This window comes from Macrosteles quadrilineatus, unplaced genomic scaffold (assembly GCF_028750875.1).
Source record: "Macrosteles quadrilineatus isolate MER2022 unplaced genomic scaffold, UCM_ALF_1.0 Scaffold_6__1_contigs__length_79288215, whole genome shotgun sequence".
NCBI lineage: Eukaryota > Metazoa > Arthropoda > Insecta > Hemiptera > Cicadellidae > Macrosteles > Macrosteles quadrilineatus.
This window is the reverse complement of record NW_026542599.1, coordinates 28,726,367-28,751,475: the sequence shown is the minus strand read 5'-3', so window position 1 is coordinate 28,751,475 and position 25,109 is coordinate 28,726,367. Positions and strand designations below refer to the sequence as shown.

General features: G+C 34.0%; 1 protein-coding gene across 1 annotated transcript in view; it reads left to right on the top strand.

The window, feature by feature from the left end:
• Positions 1-733: 733 nt before the first annotated feature.
• LOC128997153 (facilitated trehalose transporter Tret1-2 homolog) overlaps positions 734-25,109 on the top strand; it is a 64,733-nt gene continuing 40,357 nt past the window's right edge. Inside the window, exon 1 of the mRNA XM_054422739.1 lies at positions 734-841. Within this exon, the coding sequence (XP_054278714.1) occupies positions 791-841 (51 nt within the window). The 5' untranslated portion in view covers positions 734-790. The remainder of the gene's footprint in view (positions 842-25,109) is intronic.

Genomic DNA, 25,109 nt, shown 5'->3' with positions numbered 1-25,109 from the left:
ACTAAGGCCGACATGTCCCTTAGACAGGACTGTTAATAATACAGCCAATGGCAACTAAGAGGATTACAATTTTTGCCAAGGCAAAAACAAAAATTTATTAACAAGTAATAAACGAATAGTAAAACGAATCTAACGGTCCATGAAAGCTCATTCCACAAATCCAAACGAATTTAAATAACGTAGTTGAAATAATGAAAAACACTATTTAAAATAATTAATTTTGTATCAAATGTTTAAGTTACAATAATTTGAAAAGACAAAATTCTTTTCAAGACTTAAGTTGTGCCTGCAATGTGGTAAACACAATCGCATATGTGAATTTCATAAAATTATTGAAATAAATTCTAGCAGTAAGAAATGTTAAGAGCGAGAAATAAATACAGTACACAACTGGTGAGAATCCTTCTGTTCTGGCTGGTTAACCAGCCTAATGCCTGGTTATATGGATATATTTATAAATTATGTTAATAGTTTTGATAGAATTAGAATATTTATACTTGCTCAACCAACAATTACACCTATTTCTCTTAGTAAAAAAATCACCGGAAAAGCTAAAGCTTTTTTCCATCCAATCTAAAGTTAGAAGATAATAACCGATACATCCGCCTCAAGTTCAAAGTGACATGCGCGTCAATTCCATGATAGGTTTCTGCTTGCAGACGAAAGCAAATATTTGCTTGTTTGTTCTCTCGAAAGCTTAACCATCTGTAATGCTAAGAGTACATATCTTCCATTACAGGTTACAAGTAACCGTGACTTAGCAGTAACAGGTTCTCGTTAAACGTCAAGGATGGAGAAGGAAGCGATACACGGCTTAAAATCTTTGCTCCAACGGTTTTCTGTGAGTTTTATTTTTATCTATCAACTAATTGGAATTGTTTACTTCATTGTGATGTTAGCTTCTGGATTGCCAAATAATAATAAAAAGGTTGAAATAGGCTACCTGCTTTTAGGCTACCTGCTTTTAGGCTACCGTTACAAAAGTGGAATATACTTGTAGTGAAGCTGGCTTTTATTCTTGAAATGAGGGACCTCTTTCATATGGTCATGCGGCTTCATAGGCAACAAATAATGCAAATGAAAAAGCAATGCTGCATTTCCAAAAAGCAAATACTGTAAATTATTACGTAAATATTGAGTTTACATGCTTTGTTGTTAATCAACGTATCTTAGAAAGGATGAGGAGATCTAGTTCAAAAGGAACATTACTTGTCTGTCTTGACAGTAACTGCTTGAATGGTAATTAATCTTTGTGAAATTTGTTTTACAGTCAAAGTGTAGTGTTATTTTCAAAAATCTCACTTAAGGCCAACCAAGTGGGCCACGGTCCGTAATAGGTTACTGCAAACCATCTGTCAAGATATAGGTACTATTTTAAGGCAAGGTTTCTGTGTTTGGATGTTATCACACAGGATAAGAGCACTATGAACTTCTTCTGCAGATGAATAATCCGTAGCTTAAGAGCAATATAAGCCAAATTAATAAATATGATATATTTAAATGGCTCTGGTCTGAACCTTTTTTGTAGTATATGGTTTGGGAATTTGTTTATGTTACTATCTGGGTAAGTTACCGGTGTACTTAAAAAAATGTTTTTTAGAGATAAATTAAATGGTTTTTGTTGCTGAGTAGCGCTAGTAAACATGCACAACCCTTTTCGTTAGTTTAATAACATTCAAAGGCTCTATTGTGTTTTCACTAACTGAATGAATACATCTCTAGATAAAAAGTGTGCAATAAATAGTAATTTTGCAGATTAATGGCTTTCTAAATCGTGCACATATTTCTTCATACAAATTATTAAAAATTTAATCCAGTTGCTGTAAACTACTATTAATTTAACAAAATATGGACACGGCTCATTTGGGCAACGTGCCCTTCTGCACTTGTATTATTTTGTATTGTATTACACATTCGAAATCTTTTCCAATAATTGAAAACATGTATGAAAATAATGTCATGAACCTATGATGATTTGTCTTGAATATGACAAAATATTGGTCAAAAATGCAGAAACCAACCTGTACAATAGATATAAGTTAACTCGATAAGAAATAGTTTTAAGTGTTACGATTTTTACGATATTATATTACGATTTTCCACTGATTTCGTAATAGAACGTTATATTACAAAACATGACATGATTCAGAAGAAAATCAATGTTAAAATCAGAAAAAACTGCTAATGCATTATTTTGACAAATTCAGTAGGTAACTCCCTATAATGTGTTGATTAAAATACTTAATATAAATATTAACAGCTGTTTCATTAAAAAGTAGTGACAAATTATCCATATGGCCAAAATGTAAACACATCTGTGGAGGGATCTTTAAAGGCTTCAGGGGCAGAGCTCTAAGGGAATTTACTTTGTTTTTCTTTCGATGGCTCATCTACAGATTGAGACCATTCTTTGGACACCTCTACCAAGTTTCTACGCCCAGCCGTTCTCTCAAATTAGTGGAGACAAAGTTTCAAATTAAATATTAAGATTCCCATGTTAATCTTTTGGGAGAAAACCCAACTTTGATGGAAGATCCTACCCAAACTAATAAAGATTTAAAAAAATGAAAAACTCTTTGCAAAACTACAGATCAGTTCCATTTTTTTGACACTTTAATCATCAAAATCGGTCCAAAAATGAGGGAGGAGTTCTGTTCACAAAAATCGGCTTAGCGTACTATATATAGATAGATATACACATATGTATCTGCAAGTTAAACAGATTAATATTTATACACACAGGGTTTAATGAAGTAATCTATGATATTAAAACGTAATAGGGTTTTTTATTTCACGATTCTGAATCAACCACTCGACGGATTTTCATGATTTTTGTGTTGAAAGAAAGATAATTTTGAGAACTAGGGAATGTCGAAGCCATAATTTTAGTTTAGGGTCCCAGTTATTTAGAAATTGAGTTTTAATTTTTGAAAAGTCTAGCAGCCGACGCTAAGATTCTAAACTAGCTTTTGGTGTAATATAATTTGTTTAACATAACAGCTGTAAACATTCAGCGTTTGTAACACAAATTCAGCATTTGGATCAAATTAAAAGACATACTAAGGGTTGACTTATTTATACTATATGTACCGTAATGCTAATCATTGATACGTTCAATCCTTCGATAAGAGTATGACAGATTATTTAAATATACAAACTAGGGAATGTCGAATCCATCATTTTAGTTTAGGGTCCCAGTTATTTAGAAATTAAGTTTTAATTTTTGAAAAGTCTAGCAGCCGACGCTAAGATTCTAAACTACCTTTTGGTATAATATAATTTGCTTAACATAACAGCTGTAAACATCCAGGGTTTTCTGCATTTGGATAAGATTAAAGGAGTATGTATGAGTTAGTATGTAAGGGTTGACTTATTTATACTATGTGTGATGCTAATCATTGATACGTTCAATCCTTCGATAAGATGATGACAGATTATTTAAATATACATAGTAAAATACTAGGATGTTCAAATTATTATTTTTAAGTATTCTTTGTAATGTTTGGTTTGTTTTAGCGCAATATAATTTGTTTTAACTAACAGCTGGTTAAATATAAAATTGCTCTATAGAACTATGAGGTTATTTTATTTACTCAGATTTTGTCATTGATTATAGGAAATAAGTAAGATTAGTTGACCACCGAGATAAGTAACACCATCGAAGTATACAAGTCGAGGCTCTGTACACGAGTCTTAAAAAATGATATGCAAATTATTTTACTGCTCAACTTTTTTAGGAAAGGGTAGAAAAATCACAATTTTTACATGTTTTAATTCATCTTGGTGGCTTTTTGTTTACAATCAATGTTTTTGAATGCTTAAAATTTGTTTGGATTAGGCCCGGGAATATTGATGTCATAAAGAAGGAGATCAAGAATCATCAGGAATACGATTTTAAATTACCACCCCAACCTCAGACGGGTTTTATCCAAAGATATACAGATGAATGACATAGATTGAACACAACGTCATCATTGACCTAGGATACTGCAATTATTAGACTTACCATCCTTTTATGAAATCTAAAAAGTTGTGTGGCGTGTGTTTAGCATCGATGTATAATAACTCTACGGTGTTTAGTTGTGGTTACGTTTGGAGGCGCTGAATATTTTATAGTTTAAATAAATGAATATGGGGAATTACGATGTACATTGATTCAATGAGGGTGGTATAATTATCAGGATATTAGAACTGACAACGGAATGAATAATAAACATAGACAATTAATTACGTCACTAGCTTTACTAGCGTGTTTACGTGTTAAATTCCTTCAACAAGTGACTAGTTCTTTTTTTTTTCAAATGAATATTATCTTATTTTCGTTTCAGCTGTTTACAAAACAAACTATATGTTGTTGTTTTTACTTTTCTTTGTTTACACTTATTTATTTAGCAATTGATGCAGTGAAATCTATATATATAATACGTGAAGCCGGATTTTGTTAACGCAACTCCTCCCTTATTTGTGGACCAATTTCAACGTTTAAGGTGTCAAAAGATTCGTCTCAATATGTAGTTTTGCAATAAGGTTTTAGAACTTTAAAAATTATACTCTTAAGGGCGTGAGACCCTCTCAAAGGTCGGGTTTTCCCCATAATAAATACATTGAACAAATTTAAAAACAAAAAAAACAGCTGTTTATAAAAAGAAAGGCTAGCTCTTTGGGAGTAAATATATTAAGGTTTTAATATTCAGTAGGTTAAGACCAAGTTAAACAGTTAATCAGTTTTGTTGAAAGAACGGAAAATGCCTCAAGTTGAATGAAGAAATATTGAAAACGGGAGGAGACAATTAATAATAAGGTATCTTATGCGTATGAGGAGAGTAGAGAAAGAGAGGTCCGATCTAAAATATACACATCCATATACACATGCACTTGGTGAGATGAATAATATTTGCCAGTTCTGCTATGCAACTTACTTTGGAAGTGAAAAAATATACGAAGCACATAGTGTTGTCACGGTTGTAAAATAAACTTGCCTAATGTCATATAAAATGAATGTATGCAAGAAATTTTTACTTATGACACTGACAGATCGAGATATTTCAAAACATTTATTAGAAACCATAATAATGCCTTGAGTTGATAAGTTCAAGTAGTAAGATTATACCAAATCTTGGCGGACTTTATGTTTTTTTTTTTTTTTTTTTTTTTTTTTTTTTTTTGTAAACTTTTGTATTACTCGCTCTACTTTAATTGAGGAAAACACAAATGGATTGTTTACTTCTAGGTTATGTTGCCAGTTCCTCGGACAAACGTATAAAAATTTTTTTGACTGAATTTTAGTGTCAATATTAGACATAAGTGAAGGAATTAGTGTTTATGTATTCAACGATCGAGTAGTTACAGTCAAGTTTATTTTTTGATTCAGGAGAGGCAAATAATATACGCTGTTCAAAAAGAGAAAATGAAAATTGCTATCCAAATCTTATAGCTACAAAAGTTATCCAACCTATTTCGATAATAAATCCATACTTTCAAAACTTTGGGACAGGTATCAAGAGAAACCCCACTGAACAACGTGAGGACGTTCTGATGCGGGGCATATACTGTGACTAACACACAACACGTTAAAATACGTTAACAAACTATCAATGGTGTTGCAATTTAGCCTATTCAAAGCAGATTATGGCTTTTCAGTTGATAACCCAGAGTTTGTGGGTAAAAAATGGAGCACATTAAATGGTTGATATCACCCCACTTTTCAGGATTTTCTACGGAGAAAATTCGTTTGGTTAGAGGGATGTCTTGGCAACAGTTTTCTTCAATTCTCAATGTTGTAAAAACTTTGTTGCAACATGTTAGCTCGAATTGAAGCAGATCGTTTAGCATTCATTAGAAGCTATCAATTAAAACTGAGAGCAGAAATAATGCAGGTGAACCTTGACGACGCAAATAGAGATATTTAAAAATAGTTTCTAACAAGTGTTTAAACAACTCTAAGAGGTAGGCCTAACTAGAATTACTCTAATTTAAGCATAACGTTTTCATAAAGTTTTCGGCGTTATGTTTCATACTATGCGGCTCATTGAGCCGCACGGGTTCTCTAGTTGATATTGGATATGTGTGGACGATTCGTTTGATGTCAGGACACAAACTTTATAATTATGTGTACTGTGAATTTTATTGGATGTTTTCGTTTTATTTTAGGGAGTTTCTATTCAGACCTACTGGAAATTGTGTATAGTATGAGTAATTGTATTTTGGTGATATTGATTCTATGGAAGAGGCAGGTATGCGATGGAAGGTGATATCATTGACTAGGCCTATACACTTCTCAATTGATAATTACTCTTTCTACTGTAGGCTGCAATAAAATTTGCCTTTATACGTGTAAACTAGCTGTTCTGAATTATAGGCCTACACAGTTTTAACTGACTATTCCCGTACGTAGGACGGGCTAACACATCGTAAGAATTAATTTCAATCCATCCAGTGCATCGATGAAACTTTATATAAGAATGATTACGGCCTCAAGCCAACACTTATAAATAAAACAAACACAATTTTAACTACCACTAATAATAATATAACTAAAATTAATTACTTACACTCGGAATTAAATATTCAGGGTTTCTGGAACGATTTGTAACCTTCTATTGTATGTAAATATCCAACGGTTACAACGGTTACGGTAATGGTTGACCTGTTATAGCTACAAATCCGGGAAAGAAACTAGTTTAACGGCTGATCACGAAGAACCGTTCCACTCGGCCGTACATGTCAGTTTTATGCTCGGGTTAAGTAAATTACAACTAGTGAGTAAATAATTATTTCAGTAATAATCTTAGACAACTTTGTATTTACAGTTCCGTGTATGCTGTTCACAGAGTAGATTTTTATACGTCAATGTGGCTGTTATATTTTTAAAATCGCAGGAACGCTGTCCTGACGGTAATGGTTCAAGTCCTGTCTATCACCAATGGATTTAAGTTGAATAAAAATTACATTAACAAATTTTTTTGAGTCCAGTTTAATTTTGTGTATCCAGAAAACAAAATCCAGAGGTTATCAATTATAGGGAGAGTATCTCCAATTGAAGAACCCCTCCCACTAAAAGACGACAAGCAACCAAAGCAAGCATCTTGTTGACACTAAGTTATTGGTATGATGCACATAAATATATGCAATATGTGATTTCCTTTAATTGACCATCTTATCGCTTTGGAGTTAGTTCCCTAATGCAACTAATAACGAGAAAGGTCTACTCGCCTAAACACTTATCAATGTTTGGTTTCTTCTGATAGGTAGGGCTTATATCTGGAATAGGTATTATAGGGGGGGGGGGGGGCTATATAATAAAAAAGAATAATTGATTAACTGAATGAGTTACTAGTGTAAATTACAATTGTATTACTTACTATAAACCACGCCAAAATGACAACTACTACCTATAAGAAACAACAACTTTTATCTCGAAATAACTACACAGCAAGATAGTGATCGATTGATATTTAAAAGAACTAAAACTGTAGCATTAACAACGTTTCACTATATTTGAGTAACATAAATTCCTACAGCTGGTCCATGTTGATGAGATATATGTACTTCAGTATCCAAAGTCTATGGTTGGACAGTAAAATAGATAACTACTTGAGGAATGGAGAGGTGAAATTGCAAGTAAATTACAGTGAAGGTGCACGAGCGGAACGTTAATTGTGTAAACAAAATGAGAAACGATTGTTGAAGTTTCAAAACATTAGTGACTTGGAGAAAACGGTAGGAAGAGTAAGTTAGCGCAGTGTTAAAAAATAAACTTGTAGATTTCATTACGTGTGGCACAGAAATTCATTATTAAGGCCTAATGTGGATCTATTTAACGAGTCCAACTTTACCACTCTATGTATTTTATATAGATAGATATTTTATATAGATAGATATGTATAATAAATAGATAAATACTTAGATACATTTTAGATTGTATCGACATTCTAAAACGAGACTGGAAAATGAGCAAAGGTTGAAAGATTCTTCTAGTCCATGTTATGATGACAAATCTTTCGTCACACTGCATCATCCAAGCTTATTAAATCACATTACGATAATTTTCCTATTTTTTGCGAGCTGCAGCCAAGCCATAAAATAGGCTTGGCATAATACCATGCCATAATACCATGCTTTTGTAGCATAGTATTCATTGGTTTTTGTTTCAATATTTTAATTTGTTTCAAATAAATTTCCTTCTTATTTCACCATTCTGTACGATCAGCAGATACCGTTATTTAAAAGCAACACGTATTGCTACCCCAACTCCTCAACTAGAAGAGCTTCGGAAACCGAGGTCCTGGGTTTGAATCCCGCGACCATCTAGAACTAGCCTGAAGTAATGAGTTTTAAACAGTTCCGGACTAGAACCTAAGGTCCTAAGATGTGATGTGAGAATACAAAAAATAAAATAAAACTATATTATGTTAGTCAAACATACAGTGTGCCCCACAATAATTAAAACAACATTTTGATAAGGCTCAATTTAATTTTTATCAATCGGGACTATTTTCTTCGGTAAATCAGCAATCGAATTTAAAAATCAGATAAATGTACAGCTGATTCCTTTTCAATACAGAAAAATTTGAATTTAGACTACTAATTTACATTCCACAGTCTAAGTATAGCCAAAGGGGGACTGTGGTGGTGGTAAAATATACAACGCATAGGAATGTAAACACAAATTCATTTAACAAAGATATGATAATATACTGTAAGTGCAACTATATTCTTCGTCACAATCGGTCTACCTTGATTATGTTGATTCATTTTATTATTAGTACTCAAAACCCCTAAACGCAGTTATCAACAACCGATTTTTCTGCACTATGACACATTAGGTTTTATAGATAGAGGAGCCTAGTACATCGTACTATTGTGAGGTGGGATGCAATAAGGCGTATTTTAACCCAATCTGAATAACAGATCAGTTGTCTTAAAACGCAATGCGTCTAGAGGCCGCAAGTTTCTGCGGCTGGTGCATCTATCCAGACGCATGGAATAAAAGCTCTCCAATGCACTTAACCGCAGGTCGCATTGGAGTGCGGCGCCTCGCAGAGTAGAAACTTTTGGAGCCCACTTTCGTTATTTTACCGATTAAGATCAGTTTGAATGATGAAACTGGTATCATGAGATCAGCTATAGCCATTTAGCTATAGCCACCTCTCCAACACCGTGCCCGAATACTCTTACTCCCGACACTCTGCCGAATTCTCTTATTTCATCCGAATACTATGATCAGTGAACTTTCAATCAAAATGATGCCCAAAGAAACGTAGTCAGTAAAAAAACTGGCATTTCAACCATTCGATATTCATTGTTCATCTTTGTTTTAAAATATGCACTCAGATGGGTTTGCGTTTTAAAATATACTTCTATGTTCCTAAAGTACCATGCTGTCATATCGTATCAATACATACACACCTTATCATACATTACATCGAAGGTGCCTTTGGTATCACGAGACTTGGATCTATTATTAACCCGATTATATGTTTACTGCGATTGCGCAAGTGTGGAAAAGTTTGAGCGAAGGTTTATAATCATCAAATCGACACTGGTTACATAACGAATGTAGGCAAAGCTGGAAGGAAATGACGAACATTGTGAAAACACATAATTGAGTCGACAAAAAACGGCGGACATCACAACTCAAGTGTGTACAGCAGTGTCTCGTGCGTTGTAGCATTTGACTTTACGATTAATTGGGTTGAATTAAAACCAAATTGGATGAGTTTTTGTTTACGGGTTGAGCTATGCATGATGTGAGAAATCGATTTGAGGGGTAGTGATTTTGGACTAAAGGACATTCCACCATAAGTGATTGTAGGTATGTAATTTTATTTGGGTAAGGTTATAGGAAATTATGATAATTATTTAATTCTACACAAAAACATAATTTTAATTTCAAATGTTAGGTTATCAGCTCCTCCTAAAATAAAAACTGAAACAATCATTAATAACGGGAAAAGGAGTTTATATTAAAATAATTTATTATTATAGATGCATGTTTGATGATCTTAAATTTATTTTTACAAAATGGTAAAATTAGCAAGATTGGTATTTTGAAAATGTATTACGACATAGTGGATTTATATATATATCTATATACAGGGTGTTTTTTTTTAAACTTGCATCTTTATTTATGTAAAAACCGCAATAGATAGAAATATGCAGTTTGCGGGAATCATCTATTGACGTAGGGGGCCCAATTGTTTTGAATTCAACGTTACATTCACATTCCCCCCGTTTCCCCCCTGCCCCCAACTTAATTTTTTTTTAAATAGCAAGGTACCCCTTGTGACATATCAAATGAAAGAGCATGAAAAAAGAAAATGTTTGGTGAAATTTATTTTTCATTTGATATGTCACAAGGGCGGGTACCATGCTATTAAAAAACGTGTTATGGGTAGGGGAAAAGGGGGGGGATTATCTCACAAATTCATGAGCCGATTTTAAATTTTTTTTATATACAGGGTGCTTTTTTAAAAACTTGCATCTTTATTTATGTAAAAACCGCAAAAGATAGAAATATTCAGTTGGCAGAAATCATCTATTGACGTAGATATCCAATGTATATCCAATCCAATGTATGTTTGTTTGTCCTTTATGGACTCCAAAATCGCTCGACAGATTGTAATGAAACTTTCAGGCATTATTAAGCATTATTCAAGGATGGTTTGTGTGAAGTTTGGTGCAGATCCGTCAAAAGGGCTCCACCCCAGTGGCTCTGGAGTTTCCCATGTTAACCTTATGAGTACTCATATTTAAATGGAATTAAAGAATCTTAACAGCTGGTTCAATTTGATTCTGTTATGTTCAATAGCATTAAAAAGTTAATGGTTTACCAACAGGATGCAACAATATTATTTTTTTAAATTTATGACAACAGCTAATTTGCAACTAAAAGGTCAGTGAACGTAGCGAACGAACTTCAACCTGGACGTAATTGAGCCATGCGAACGAGCTCATCTTGAAAATGAACGTGCAATAACATAAAACCACATTAGGACAGGACGACGTCTGTCGGGCCAGCTATTATTATAATAAAATTGAATAAAAATCAGTCTACTCAAAGAATTGACACACCTCTCGTTTGATTTAAGTATTCTTCTGATGGTAAAACGTTGTGCCCTTTTACATAGGTAGGCCCTAATGTAAACTGAAATAAAATTACTATCTCAACTATTCGAGTAAAAATAGTTAGACGTTTGTTCCGATTTTCAGGCAGTTTTACTAAGACAAAAACTGAATGGATACTTTTTACTTACTTGAAAATAAAGCATTTTAATTGTTTATCATATTTATTTCGAAATATCTGTTTTGAATTGCGTTAGAAACTATTGAATTTATTTTGCATTTATTCTTTTTAAATGCGTTTTTGCTATAATACACTTAAGCTTTCCAAAACATACTTTAGTAAGGTCAAAATACAATCTAATAAATTACATTTCAAAAGTATTCGTTGATTTAACAAATATTATTTAATTATGCCTGCTTGGTACTAGATTATTAATGTTTAGCATTTTTCCACATATTTGCTACAGAGTTAATTGTTGTTTATCAATGGATTCATGAAATCAGATATATTGAATCCGTGATAAAATAGGCTACCCTTACCTTTACAGAAACATATCTTTATAAGTCGTCAGTAAAGGTTTGTCGAATGAAAGGTGTATTTTTGTGTAGATGAAACTAATGACGTTAAGTTTTTAAATTATAGCAATTAAACTATTCACGAGTTATACTTTAATTAAATGTAATTTCTTGTCACCACATACGTGTAAACATAATAAATAGTTAAGTATTTTACAATCAGTACAAACATTTTACCATGATCTTGAGTAACAGTGTTGCTTTTCGAAATGTTTAAAAGCGACTATGTTATGTTGAGATCGATTGAAAGTAATTATGATATCACCGGTTGTCAGACAATTAGGGGGAATTAGAGTTGGCAGTCAGTAAAATCGCGAATAGTGATGCGAGTGACATCAAGATAACGTTGACTCAGTTCTGCTAGCAAAATCGAGATATTTAAGATACTTCTGCTATGTAAGTAGGCCTAGTAATAAAAATCAATTCCTCGCCAATATTTGTATTTATAAATTAGAAATCGTGCAATATTATAGTAGAATCAACCTGTTTAGTGCTTCGGTAAATTAATAAGCAATAAAGTCGTCTGACAATGTTAGTGGGGATTTAAAGCAAATCAGTGATATCGGGACTTTGTGAGTAAAGGTATTCAAATCCGGGATCACAGTTACTAGTTTTAACGAACTATTTTCTATCGGGACTATTTAATTGTAATTTTATGACATGAGGACTAAAGAAATAACCATTTCCGCACTATCAGGACTAATGTAGAGCAATGCAGTTATCGGAACTAATGTAGAGCAATTCCGCAAATCAGAACTACTGTAGAGCGATTAATAAATAAAAGGACTTATGTAAAGCGATTCTACAATAGCAGGTTTAATGTAGAGGAAATCCACGATATCAGGACTATGTAGAGCAATTTCACAATATCAGGATAAATGTAGATCAATTTCACGATATCAGGTCTAATGAAGAGCAATTTCATGATATCAGGACTAATGTAGAGAAATTTCATGATATCAGGTCTAATGTAGAGCAATTTCATGATTTCAGGTCTAATGTAGAGCAATTCCACAATATCAGGACTAATGTAGAGCAATCTCACTATATTAGGACTCATATAGAGCAATTTCAAGATATCAGGATTAATGTAGAGTAATTCCACAATATCAGGACTAATGTAGAGCAATTCCGCGATATCGGGATTAATGTATTCTACAACCCAGTTTCACGACCGAGGCTGCGAATCAAGGTTTGCAAACAAAGAAACACGTCGGCCTCGCGAGATGTCATGGGCGTCGGTGATATTAGGATGGGGATGGTCTGCAATTAGAGTCAGCAGCCGCACGTGAAGCAGTGGTCGGGACTAGGGGTGAGGGGACGCCGTGGAAGTTCATGCAGAATGTTCCTCCAAGACGTCCAGAAATAAACCTGGGTGTTGTATTAAAAGTAACTGTTACAGAGTAAATCAATATTTACTTTAAGATTTTATTTTATCTGTTTAAGTTGGAAGTTAGACAATTTTAGGTATACGGCACAAAATGACTTTAATTTTAAAATAAATACTAATTAGGACTCTGAACTTACTTTTGGATAATTCTTCGGATGATTTTGCCTTAAAGCCCCATTGAGAAGTAGATCTTCGATCATATTAACAGTAAATTGGCCAAACACATTTAGTTGAAGGAATTAATTTGCAAAGACAATTTAAAATGTTAGGGTTTCTTAAGGGGATTCACCACTGAAAATAGTGAAAAATCAAAAAATTTTCGAAAAAGTGTTTTTGCCTGATTATGTCATTTTTAACCTACTGAACAAGAATATAGTACCCTAAGACCTAATATCTTAACCCTAAGTATGAAAAAATAACATTTTTTGCATACACGTCAATGTATTTATTTAACTTAAATTTATTTATGTTTTGCAAAGCAATTAAGTTTTTCCATTGAGTTTAACGTAATGCAAATTTTTTATTTGTGGCCTAAATAAGTTATTTGGTGATCGAATTTTCCTGGCATGAAATCATTATCCAATTAGTGCCATTCTAAATAATTATCACTGATTCGGATTGTACTCATATCGGAATCCTTACAACACATCACAATGTCTACAAGTACAGTGTTTTAAGAACCTTTATAAGTAAAATAAATACAAACAACGTAAGTAGTAATATTAGCTGCACGAGTCAAAATATTTAAATGGTACTTAATCAAATTCTCAACACTAAGCGTGAAATTTTAGCAATTTTGAATGGTTCTGTTCTATCTGTGAACGTGCCAAGTTTTTTATGAGGAACATCATGTTTATAAACTGTGATACTGTATTCCAATTTCAAATTTAAATTTTAAATTCAAGTATATTTATTTATGATACATATATGGCTTGGACATTAATAACTTTAACCCCATCCTTTTGGAATATGAATAGGTATTTTACTCCTTCTGTTAAAGTAAAAATTCCGTTTTAGAACTATAAAGTACTGGATGAAGATTGATGCTATTAACTTAAAATCCAACTTATCCATTTGGTATTATAAGCAGTATTTATAAATTAGGGCATGACTTTTGTGGAAATTTAATTCATAGTAGAGGCCTGTTATATCCTAATCAAACCCTCCTTTCTTCGGGAATACAAAGAGGTATTTTCCATCTATGACAATCATAAAAGTATTTTAGAACACTAGCCAGATGGAGACTCTTCTTTAATCAACTTTCAATATAGCAGCTCTTTAGTTGCTATTTTGAACATATCAATTTAGCGTTACGCAACTCTCGTCGCGTGCGACAAACCACCGCCTGTCCGCGATGACCGCGCACGATCCCACGTCTTCTTCTTCAATTGTGGTTTTGCAACTTCCGGTTGGGGCCACGAAGAGTCAAAGTCATGGCCAAGGTTCCGGTCTGGTCATTGTTGAAGACAAATCACCAGGTTGGCACTAACAATCACGCCTATCAATTATCTTCGACTTGGGTGAGAAGTTTTTTGAAAAATGAGACATTGTGAAGCGTGCTTTTTTGGCTTTCATTAATATTCACATCAATCTTAGTTCAGGACTCTGTTTTGTGAGGTTCCGTCGAAGTTTGAGGTTGAAGAGTGGTGAGTTTGAAAATCATTGTTAGTCCATAAAGTAAAGTATTTGTGGTTTTTTTTTATTATTATTACTTTGAATTGTCGTTATTGTATGCAGCTGTGAAGCCTGTAAATACCTTTACAAAACACTAACTGAAAAGTCATTAACTTAAAAATTCCAAAATTTGTTCGTACCATAATGGTCTTCAAAGACATGCTTTCTCAATGTGGTCTCAGTTATTTTAAACTATCTACTATATACCTCAATTGGAATAAAAAAATGATTCTAACACATAGTCACCATATGTGCAAATTCCTTTCAAGATCAGACATATATTTGAAAGCTAGGCCAAGGACTTAAGGAAATGGCAGGTCTATGCTTATCCCTTTATCAGCGTTGTTGACAACTGTGTAGCAGCATGTAACAATAGTCTCTAGTGCATACTCGCTCCGTAAACAAATCTGTGTAAAGCCCAAATTTATATTGAAAAGCCAAGGTCATATGAAAGCATGATGTCATTATGTCAAAATCCAATACCGGTGCTGATGGAAGCTATAAGCATGGTAAAGTTCTAAATCGTTCCGACGAATACTGTCTAAACGCAAACATTTTCTTAATAACCAAACATATGTTTGTAAGCTGGGTCAAGGACATAAGGAAGCTGTAAGCTTAATCCGTTATCGGGTATTGGCAGCAGTACAGCAGTGCGTTGGTAGGTGGGGCGGCCCTCAGGGTACGTTTGAAGGGCGGTGGACAACACAATACATATCATCACTTCCTAGAGTCTGGACTGCGGTCACCATCTAGGACGACCATGGAGTAATTGGTATTGAGGCCTCAGGGGATAAGTGTAGGTCTCAATAACATTGGGAATGCCCACCTCAGATATTACAAATGTCAAATATAAAATGGTAATTCATGATTTTTTGTATTTTAGATTAAATTGTCGACTTTATATTGTACTAGCAGACTTATCTTCCCAAACCCTGGTGTGGGCCTAGGGGGATAAGTGTCGGTCTCAATAACATTGGGGACGACCAGCTGTTCAAATTGTAATGAAAAGTCTAGCAAGTTGTAAAAGAGTCTGTAATGAATTTTATTGGCTGATTGAATTGTTGACTTTGAAGAGTGCTAGTAGACTTTTTACCATATGTAATGCGTTTTATTGGCAGATTAAATAGTTTACTTTGAAGAGTGCTAGTAGACTCCTATGTAATGCATTTTATTGGCAGATTGATGGTTGACTTTGAAGAGTGCTAGTAGACTGTTCACCCTATGTAATGCATATTATTGGCAAATTGATTGGTTGATTTTGAAGTGTGCTAGTAGACTGCTCGCCCTATGTAATGCGTTTTATTGGCAGATTGAATGGTTGACTTTGAAGAGTGCTAGTAGACTGTTCACCCTATGTAATACATTTTTATGTGTGTTTCAAGTTGGTTTTTGTGAGTACATTGAAGTTTGATGACCAAAGTCATACCAAAGTTTTTAACTCCAAAGTTATCGAAGGATTGCTGGCTTGTCACGCTAAATATGATTGCGTTTTTACAGCTACGAAATGATGATTGACAGGCATGGGTAAATTATAATGGTTTAGCCATTGATAAACTAAAGACAAAGATTCGAGGACCCTCAGGACAAGTTTATGTAACTTGTTTGTTTTCTTCTGTTTGCAAAATCTGTATCTTTGACCTACTTACCGTTCGTTAACATCCATCCAATTGTTGACTGGAAAACCCTTTTACTGATGTTTCCGCGTTCTAAACTTACACATTTATGTCAAGGTGAAATGCTGGGAGTAGCGGTGTGTTAGTTTTGGAAGGATGACTCATTCATTCAACACCAGGAATATTTAAAGTAAACGAGTTCAAAAATGATTTTAGTGCATCGTGGTAGTATTTTGATAAATCGTTCATTTGTGGTAACAGTTGTTTTAGATCCAGCAGATTGTTTCATACTAAATAATTATTTCGCTAACACGAAATTTGTCCTTTGAACTACTCCGCCATTTATTAACCGATTTTGACGCTTCACGTGTCACTGGAAAAGTCCCTCAGGCTCTGCCCTAGTAGTTTTTAAAGTTCCCATGTTATCCTTATGAAGAACATATTTCTTTATTTTGCAAATTCAAGGAAACACATGTTAGTCCAGTCAGCAGGTAGTTTTGGATGGAAAAGTTCGGAAGTTAATGAAACTTGGGGATGTCGTTCAGGGATGATAAAGCAAAATTTTCCCATGTTTTGGACCTCGAGGACCCTGTAGAAAAAAGAGGGTAGGGGAAACTTCAAAACCTTTGACACTTTTTTGCTGTACTCTCAATAACTTTTCTACCTCACTTCCTAACGAAAAAGCATACTTACACTTTTGTTAAGCGTTAAATTTCCTACAATTCTACAGTTCAAACATGTTTGTACAATCCAGCAAAATATACTAAAAAAAACAAAATTCCAACTTATTTTTCCTATTACACACAAATTATCACGAAATTTCGTAGTAATTATGGTTCCTAGTAGATATTACTTTAGGAGACCATTTATTACAATCCCAATGGTCAAGAACAGCTGGGTCTAGTTTTAAAACATGAAACTACTTACTTTTCACAGGATCGAGCCACTGAGCCATAGATTATATAACCTTTCAGTATGTATTATATGTGAGTTGAGAAGAGTGATTATGGACAATGTCAAAAAATCCCTTAAGGCTTCGTCAAAAACCAATTTTTAAGAGGACTTTTTCTATTCCGGTCCTATTCAAAGCTTTGTACTCTAATTGTCCTTTTTTCAAGTAATGAATTTTGACCCTGATTTTGCAATATAAAAACTGTGCCTATTGTATCCACAATTCTTTGAATGCTACGAGAATACTTAGATCTTAAAGTTAAAAGGTATTTTAACTCCACGAAGCCTCATGGATTATTTAAATATATCATAGTTATAAAATCCATAACAATTAGAAAGCTGAACTCTGTAAATAAAAAAATCGTGCAATCGACGTAACTCATAAAAATTTACATACGTAAACAAGTGAAAAACTACTATTATTCAACCACTGTCTATATAATTATCAGCAATGCAAATTTCGCAGGCAAATCCCTGACAAGTTTTTTAATTATTTAAAAGACCAATCTTCGCTCACAATAATATGTAGCCTACGTAACGTAAGTGTGATGACGTCAGAGTTATCTGCTAGGTTGTTGACAGACATTTCACGGCCAAGGACAATTACATTGTGCAAGTGCAAACCGCAACTTTACCATTCTGTTTCCAGCAATTCGCTAACGATTTTATGTAACGTCCTCCGCGCATGATGTAAACAATACATTAGGTTTTATAAGTTTTCCGAAAGTGTTGCTTGGTTTTACTGAGAAATACTTGTAGACTGTTTCCTTTTTAGTTTTCATAGCTTTTACCTTTCCTACTAATCCTACTAAGGCTAATCGATTTCTTTACTTTGAACCTAGTTTTTCATTCCAGACAATGATAACGACTTTTATGAATTACACACAAATTTAATTTTAAAATTTTTTCATAGGAATTTGTCAAAAGTTTGTTCTAATAATATTTGAGGTTTTCAAGTTGTGCGAGTTAATATTTCTTCAATTTCACCATAACACAAACTAATGAAGTAACTTAAGTCAACAAAATCATTTTTACAGCCGTAGTTATTTGAACAGTTTGTTGTTATGTTGTTGTTTGTTGTATGAAATATAGTTGCTGTAACAATCTTATACTTACCATTCCATTATAAACAACCATTAAATAATTGATAGTCCAAAGCGGAAAATAGTGGCTGGGTCCGAAATCGTCCTAACCTGCGGATTTACAGAAGAACTCCCCAATCTAGTAAATGTTTTGTTACATCAAATTTTGAAATAGTTGATACAATAGTTAGTTTAAGTATTAAAAAAACTAACTATAAGCATATACAAAGGTATTTCCTTATATTGTGCTAACATGGATTAAGAATCATTATTTTGAATATTATTTTGATGACAATTACTTGCTTTATGTCTTCATTTAAATGTTATTCATTTAAGTTTTAAGCTTAAACTTTACTATAGGTTGACTTTTTTATAATTGAAACAAATTATAAAAAAAACTTTAAAAAATTCCACTTAAAAAAATTGAAAATCGGTTCATAAATTTGCGAGACATTTCCCTCCCCCCTCCCCGGAACTTAATTTTTTTTTAATCGCAAGGTACCCCTTGTGACATATCAAATGAAAGAGCATGAAAAAAGAAAATTTTTGGTGAAATTTATTTGTCATTTGATATGTCACATGGGGGGTAACTATTTATTGCTATTTAAAAAAAGTTACATGGGTAGGGGAAAAGGGGGGGGATTATCTCACAAATTCATGAGCCGGTTTTCAATTTTTTCACCAAACATTTTCTTTTTTCATGCTCTTTTATTTGATATGTCACAAGGGGTACCTTGCTATTAAAAACGCTATTAAAGTTCCGGGTGGGGAGGGGGGGGGATATCTCACAAGTTTATGAACCGATTTTCAATTTATTTTCATCAAACATTTTCTTTTTTCATGCTTATTCATTTGATATGTCACAAGGGGTACCTTGCTATTTAAAAAAATACGTTGGTGGCAGGGGGGAAAGGGGGGGAATGTGAATGTAACATTGAATTCAAAAAAAATTGTGCCCCCTACGTCAATAGATGATTCCCGCAAACTGAATATTTCTATCTATTGCGGTTTTTACATAAATAAAGATGCAAGTTTAAAAAAAAACACCCTGTACATTCTTAAAATATAAATCAATAGCTACATCCATTTTCATTGTTGCGTTTGGTAATCACTCAAACTTAGTACTGTAGGTAATACATGAAGATATAAATAGCAAAGCAATTAGGCCTACTCAACAATCCCGAGACGGATTAAAATTTTCACACGAAACATTAAATGTACATCAGATTGCGTTGAAGACCAGTGAGAATGCAGCATATCCTTCTTATCTTGGCGTGAGAGAATCCTGGAATTACAAGTTTCCTGACTAACGAAGCCTAACCACAGAAAGTGGTTCTACCAAGATCCTGGAGGAAGAAACTGTCAGGACTTTCCACACTAGGAGGATATTAAACAGCTGCGGCTTTTTGCCACTCTAGTGTTCTGCTAAAGCTGGCTTCACCATAACATGTATATTCTTATTCGCGTGCCCTCTCCTTAATGTTTAATCCTCCTAGGTTCCACATCCTCTCACTCAAACTACAATATGATTGTGTTTCTTGGTATCTGAGTTGTCATAAGGTGCTATTAATATACAGAAAATCACCAAACATATGGGCTTTTTTATTTATTGACCGATGAAAATCATAATTAATAATTTTTCATCCAGCAAATAATCCCATATAACCAAACTTAATCATAGTTCATAACCACATACTATTTAGATAACCTATATGTTTGTAGTAAAAGAGTTATTAAAGTATGGTCAACTAATTTTATATAATTCTTATTATAAATTCATATAACTAATTATATCTAAATTCAGTGTTCAAGAGTGCGCATTTTACCTGTATTTAAAATCCAAGTTACAATATTTGTGAACGCCACTACAACAATGTTTCAAGATTTACTCAAGAATACAGTTGTTGATTCATCTCCAACATTTATGAACATAGAAATTTATCATTGCAATCATTGAAGAATCCAAATTTAGTGAAATCTTAATTCTGTGACAGACATTTTCAAACAGTACAGTAAGCTACCATACGAAGAACTCTTTTAGTGATAATAAAATTTACTTATCTATTTTCACAGTTTTTGGTGTTTCTTATATAGCCTAAATTTAAAATTTAACAAATTTTTAATCAATATTTGAATTCAAAACTAGTGTTAATGAACCAGCACGAAATACCCACCGCATATTAAGATTTAGATAACGGCTTCACTGAGAAAGCTGAAAACAATTGTAACTATAATCTGATTTGTAAATTAAAGTACCCTAATATTTCATAAATTTGGCTATGCCTATGTTCTATATTCATAGTTGTAATCTGCAATTTTTGTTAGGATACAGACATCATTGTCACCAAGCCCAGAGTTCAAAACACGCCAATCACCTATGGCTTTGACCAACTTATATTGGCATGACTCGGTGGTTCGGAACCCAAAATATTGTATTATCTATGTTACGTACCTTATACAGTCAAAACAGTTCTAAATTCAGTCACTAAAGAATAATGACCAAAATATTGGTCTCACTCCAATAAAAGACACATTATAGTTAAATTTAAATATTTTATGTTTATGACATGGAGTTTACAGGGGATTATGAGTCAGTTCACTAAAAACTTGAATTAACATTAGAAGATTTTTGGCAAAAGTAAACTGGAAATGTTTACTATTTTGTTTGGTGCACGTATTAATTAAGATTTATCAATGAGCTTTATAATCAGACATCGATTTTCCTTTTACCTCTTATGCATGATATTTGATTCAGAATGTTGACGTATTTTCATTTCGTATATTTTTGGAATACAAATATGCAACTGTTTGGAAAGGCCAGTTAAAAAGTAGTATTTGGCTTGGTAGTCAACTAAATCAGTTTGAATTGGTTTATTTATTAAGTTTTATTTTTCCGTGACGAAAGAATAATTAGGTTCAGTCCAAGCAAAATCCACACTAAAAATGTACGGATGACACGGAAGTATACCAGCCAGGTTGAAGAAATATAAAAAATATTAGCAATTTAAAAGTTCCTACAAGAATAAATAAAAGGAAACGAGATACCATCATAATTGGCCAGCTATTTCAGTCTCGAAGTAAATAAGAACAAGCTTAATCTTTATAATTTATGATTAATTAAACAACGTAAATTATTCTGAAACAGCTATAACATACGTTCAACAATTAGCTTTCCGGTCATAAGTAGTGCTTGTCTTCGGTATTACTTTGCTTAGGTGTTGGGAAACCAGGTATTATTGCTAAAATTGGCCGATAGAACAAACTGTATGGAAACTTTTCTAGTAACTGAGATGAAAAATGTGATGAAAAATACATATAACAATGTTCTTTCGAACACCTAATGCCAACACATTATTATCTTTGGAAAACTGCGGATACTCCCTAAAATCATCTAAATCTACGGTGTTTCTTCTAGGATTAATGAAATGAAAATCTACTTTATTCTTGAGCGTTTTTCATATTACGACATATGTTTTTCAAAACAACTCACGTCAACATAAATAACATAGAACAATGAAAACTTTCAAATCTTAAGTTAGGCTAATTAAAAATTAAAATATTTTTCTATTCCTTTTTATTTTACCATTCTTCAAGCCATTTGTTATTTTTAAACGACAATTCACTGTCCAAACCCCCTGGCTCAGTCCTGGATGACAATATATTCCAGATTTTAGGGGCAAAATAAGAAAACCCACAACGGTCGGACTCACAGCGCACATGGGGCATCTCCAGCATGTCATCCTGCCGTGTGCATCGGGATCGCATCTCAGAGCGAGCTCTCAGTCTTACCTTCAGGTACTGAGGTCTCTCCTCTGACAGTACCCTCCGGATGATGCAGGAGGTGCGTAAAAAGCACAGGTCAGCCAAAGGCAATAAGCCAAGAGATGTGAGGTCTGATGAAATTCGATCAAATTTTCGCAGATCACAGACGTACCTGACGCACATGTTTTGCACCCTCTGCATCCGACTCATGTCTCCTAGTGATATAACATTGCCATACACTGGAAGACAGTAATCAAACACAGACAGTACAAGTGCCTGCACAAGCCTTAATTTGGTGGGTTTGGGGAACAAGTCACGATGCCTGTACAGCATTCTCAGACGACCTATTGCTCTCTGCTGCTCTCTGGCATGCGTAACTCACATGGTCAAAAAAGGAGAGCTCAGGATCGAAATGAACTCCAAGAAGCTTGGGAGCTTTACACTCTTTGAGCGGAATTCCACCAAGGCATACACCAGACAGAGGCTCGGACCGAACAACCCTGCTGACAGAAAATGTCACCAATGAACATTTGTCTCTGTTCAGTTTGATGCCGTGGGACATAGACCATGCAAAGACAGAATCCAAATCAGAACTGAAATCAGAGACTGCCTGATTTGCTGGGTCAGCGTCATGCTGAAAAGCCAGCTGAGCATCATCAGCGTATGAATACAACCGACAATGACGCAAATCTCTTCCCATAGATGCCGCAAACAAAGTAAACAGGACAGGTCCAAGACAGCTGCCCTGTGGGACTCCTTTGGACTTTTCCAAGGGGGTGGAGATCTCAGATCCAACTTTGGTCTTTTGGCATCTTCCGTTCAAGTAGGAGTGAAACCACGGCACTACCTGCTGCTCAAATCTGTAGTGATACATCATGGCCAACAGAAGATCGTGATCAATAGAGTCGAAGGCTTGCGAAAAATCCAGCATTGCAAGAGAAGTACACCTCTTCTCAGCTCTAGCTTTTATGACATCATCACAAATCAGTAACAGAGCAGTCGAAGTACTGTACTGTACTGTAGAAGAGGGAGCACCAACTTAGGCCAGAGGAATGACAATGGCTTCCTTCCAGTCATCCGGAAACACCCCCGTAGCCAACGAAACATTCAACAGGTGCGTGACGGCCTCAATACAGTATGGACTTACCATCTTTATCATGCTGATCGTTATCTCATCAATGCCAACAGCCATAGAGGTGATCTTGTTTATGGCATCTTTTACTTCTCTTGCTGTTACTGCTCTAAAAGAAAATGTGTTTTCTACACTCTGAGAAATGTTATTTAAAAAATAATAAAGAGTTTCAAAGTGAAATTGAGAGCCTGTCCCCATCATTGAAAAATGTTTATTAATTTCATCTGGATTTCTAAGAAATGATGGGAGTTCGGCATTTTTTGCCTTAATTGCCCCACTCATCTTAATTTTTTTCCAAAGATCGTTTGAATTTCAACATTCTGCTAATTCTCTCTGGAAATAATTTCGTTTGGCTCTTACCTTCCACTGTCAGTTAAATTGGACGATTTCGCTAATAACCAGGACCACAAATCCATCCAAACAATCCAATCCTATCCACCCATCCTAACCATTCTAACCACCCCATCCTTTCAACCATATATTTTTGTATTCATCCAAACCATACTATCGATTCAATCCTTAAGACCATCTCATTAATTAAATCCATACCATTTATCCAATTAAACCAATGCCTCCAATTCGCCAAATCCCATGTTATCAAAGTCCAAGTTTGCACAATACTTTGCGACAAGTCGCGTGGCATGTTTACATAGTTATGTGACTCGCTATCAGATTAACACTTGATATCCCATGGGTCAAGATGTGTTTTATGGTAGTATTTATACTGTTGTGGGGCGGGTGGAGCTCATCCTACTACTCACCAATCCCTAACAGGTATGTTGATGTGTTTTGGGTTTAGGTTTAGGTATGTTTGACGAGAAACCTTGCGCAAAACTATCCATTATTTCATAAATTTCCCTTTAAGGTTGTAATTGCTTTCTAAAGGGAACTTTCCATATACCTAATGTTAAACATACCTCAGCTGTACTTATTTGTGTGTTATATTTTTAATTTATTACCTTATTAAAATCAGGTGTGATTATTTGTTTGTAATACTGTATTTTGTTTTCATTTCAGCTTAACTTAAACAATCAATAGTTTTATTAATACTTATGACGTCAAACGGGGTGAAGCCCGTGGGTAACAACAAGTGTTAATAATTCTACATGTATCTCTAGACTTTAGGTAATGAAAAAGATATCCCTTCTGGGTCAAATATTTGCTAGTTTGACTGATTATTGTAATTAGTTTTCATGGGATATCCATTGTTTGAGCAATTCGATTAGCAATAACAAGTCATTTCGTCATTGTTTCAAATACAAGTCAAAACAATAAAAAGTTTCGAACAGATATACCGTGTATATTTGATTCTCGTGGTATAAGTTGCCAAACATACCCGAGTAGAATTTTAGACATTTTTGCCAATGGTACGCGTATATTTTATTTTTCTAAAAAAATAACGATTCCCAGTAACATTGGTTCTTTCGCCCCAGAGCCAAATCTCTTAAATATAGTTAACGGTGCTACATCTGGGTTTTAGAGTTAAAGTTTATCTCCTTCACGATGGACAGTTGCTTATTATTTAGGCCATGGTCTGAGTTTGCCAACTTGCACAGTAATGTAAAATATTAATAAAATGCTAACAGTTCATTTATTCGTACAATACGAGAAGACACGGGTTTGATTTTAGCAAATTAGTAGAAACTCAGCTATTCTTTTTTTACTTGGAACTTTTAATTTTCATCAATATGCATAAGGTGATAATAAACTCGACCTTCCAGGCGGAAGTGCACTTAAAGAGTGTATGGAACTTAGGTTTAGTTTAGATCACATTTATTACATATTATCAGTTTAATGAACATATTGTGTATTGGTTTTCGTCAAAATATAAATAACCATATCTGTGTTTACATATTTTGTAACAC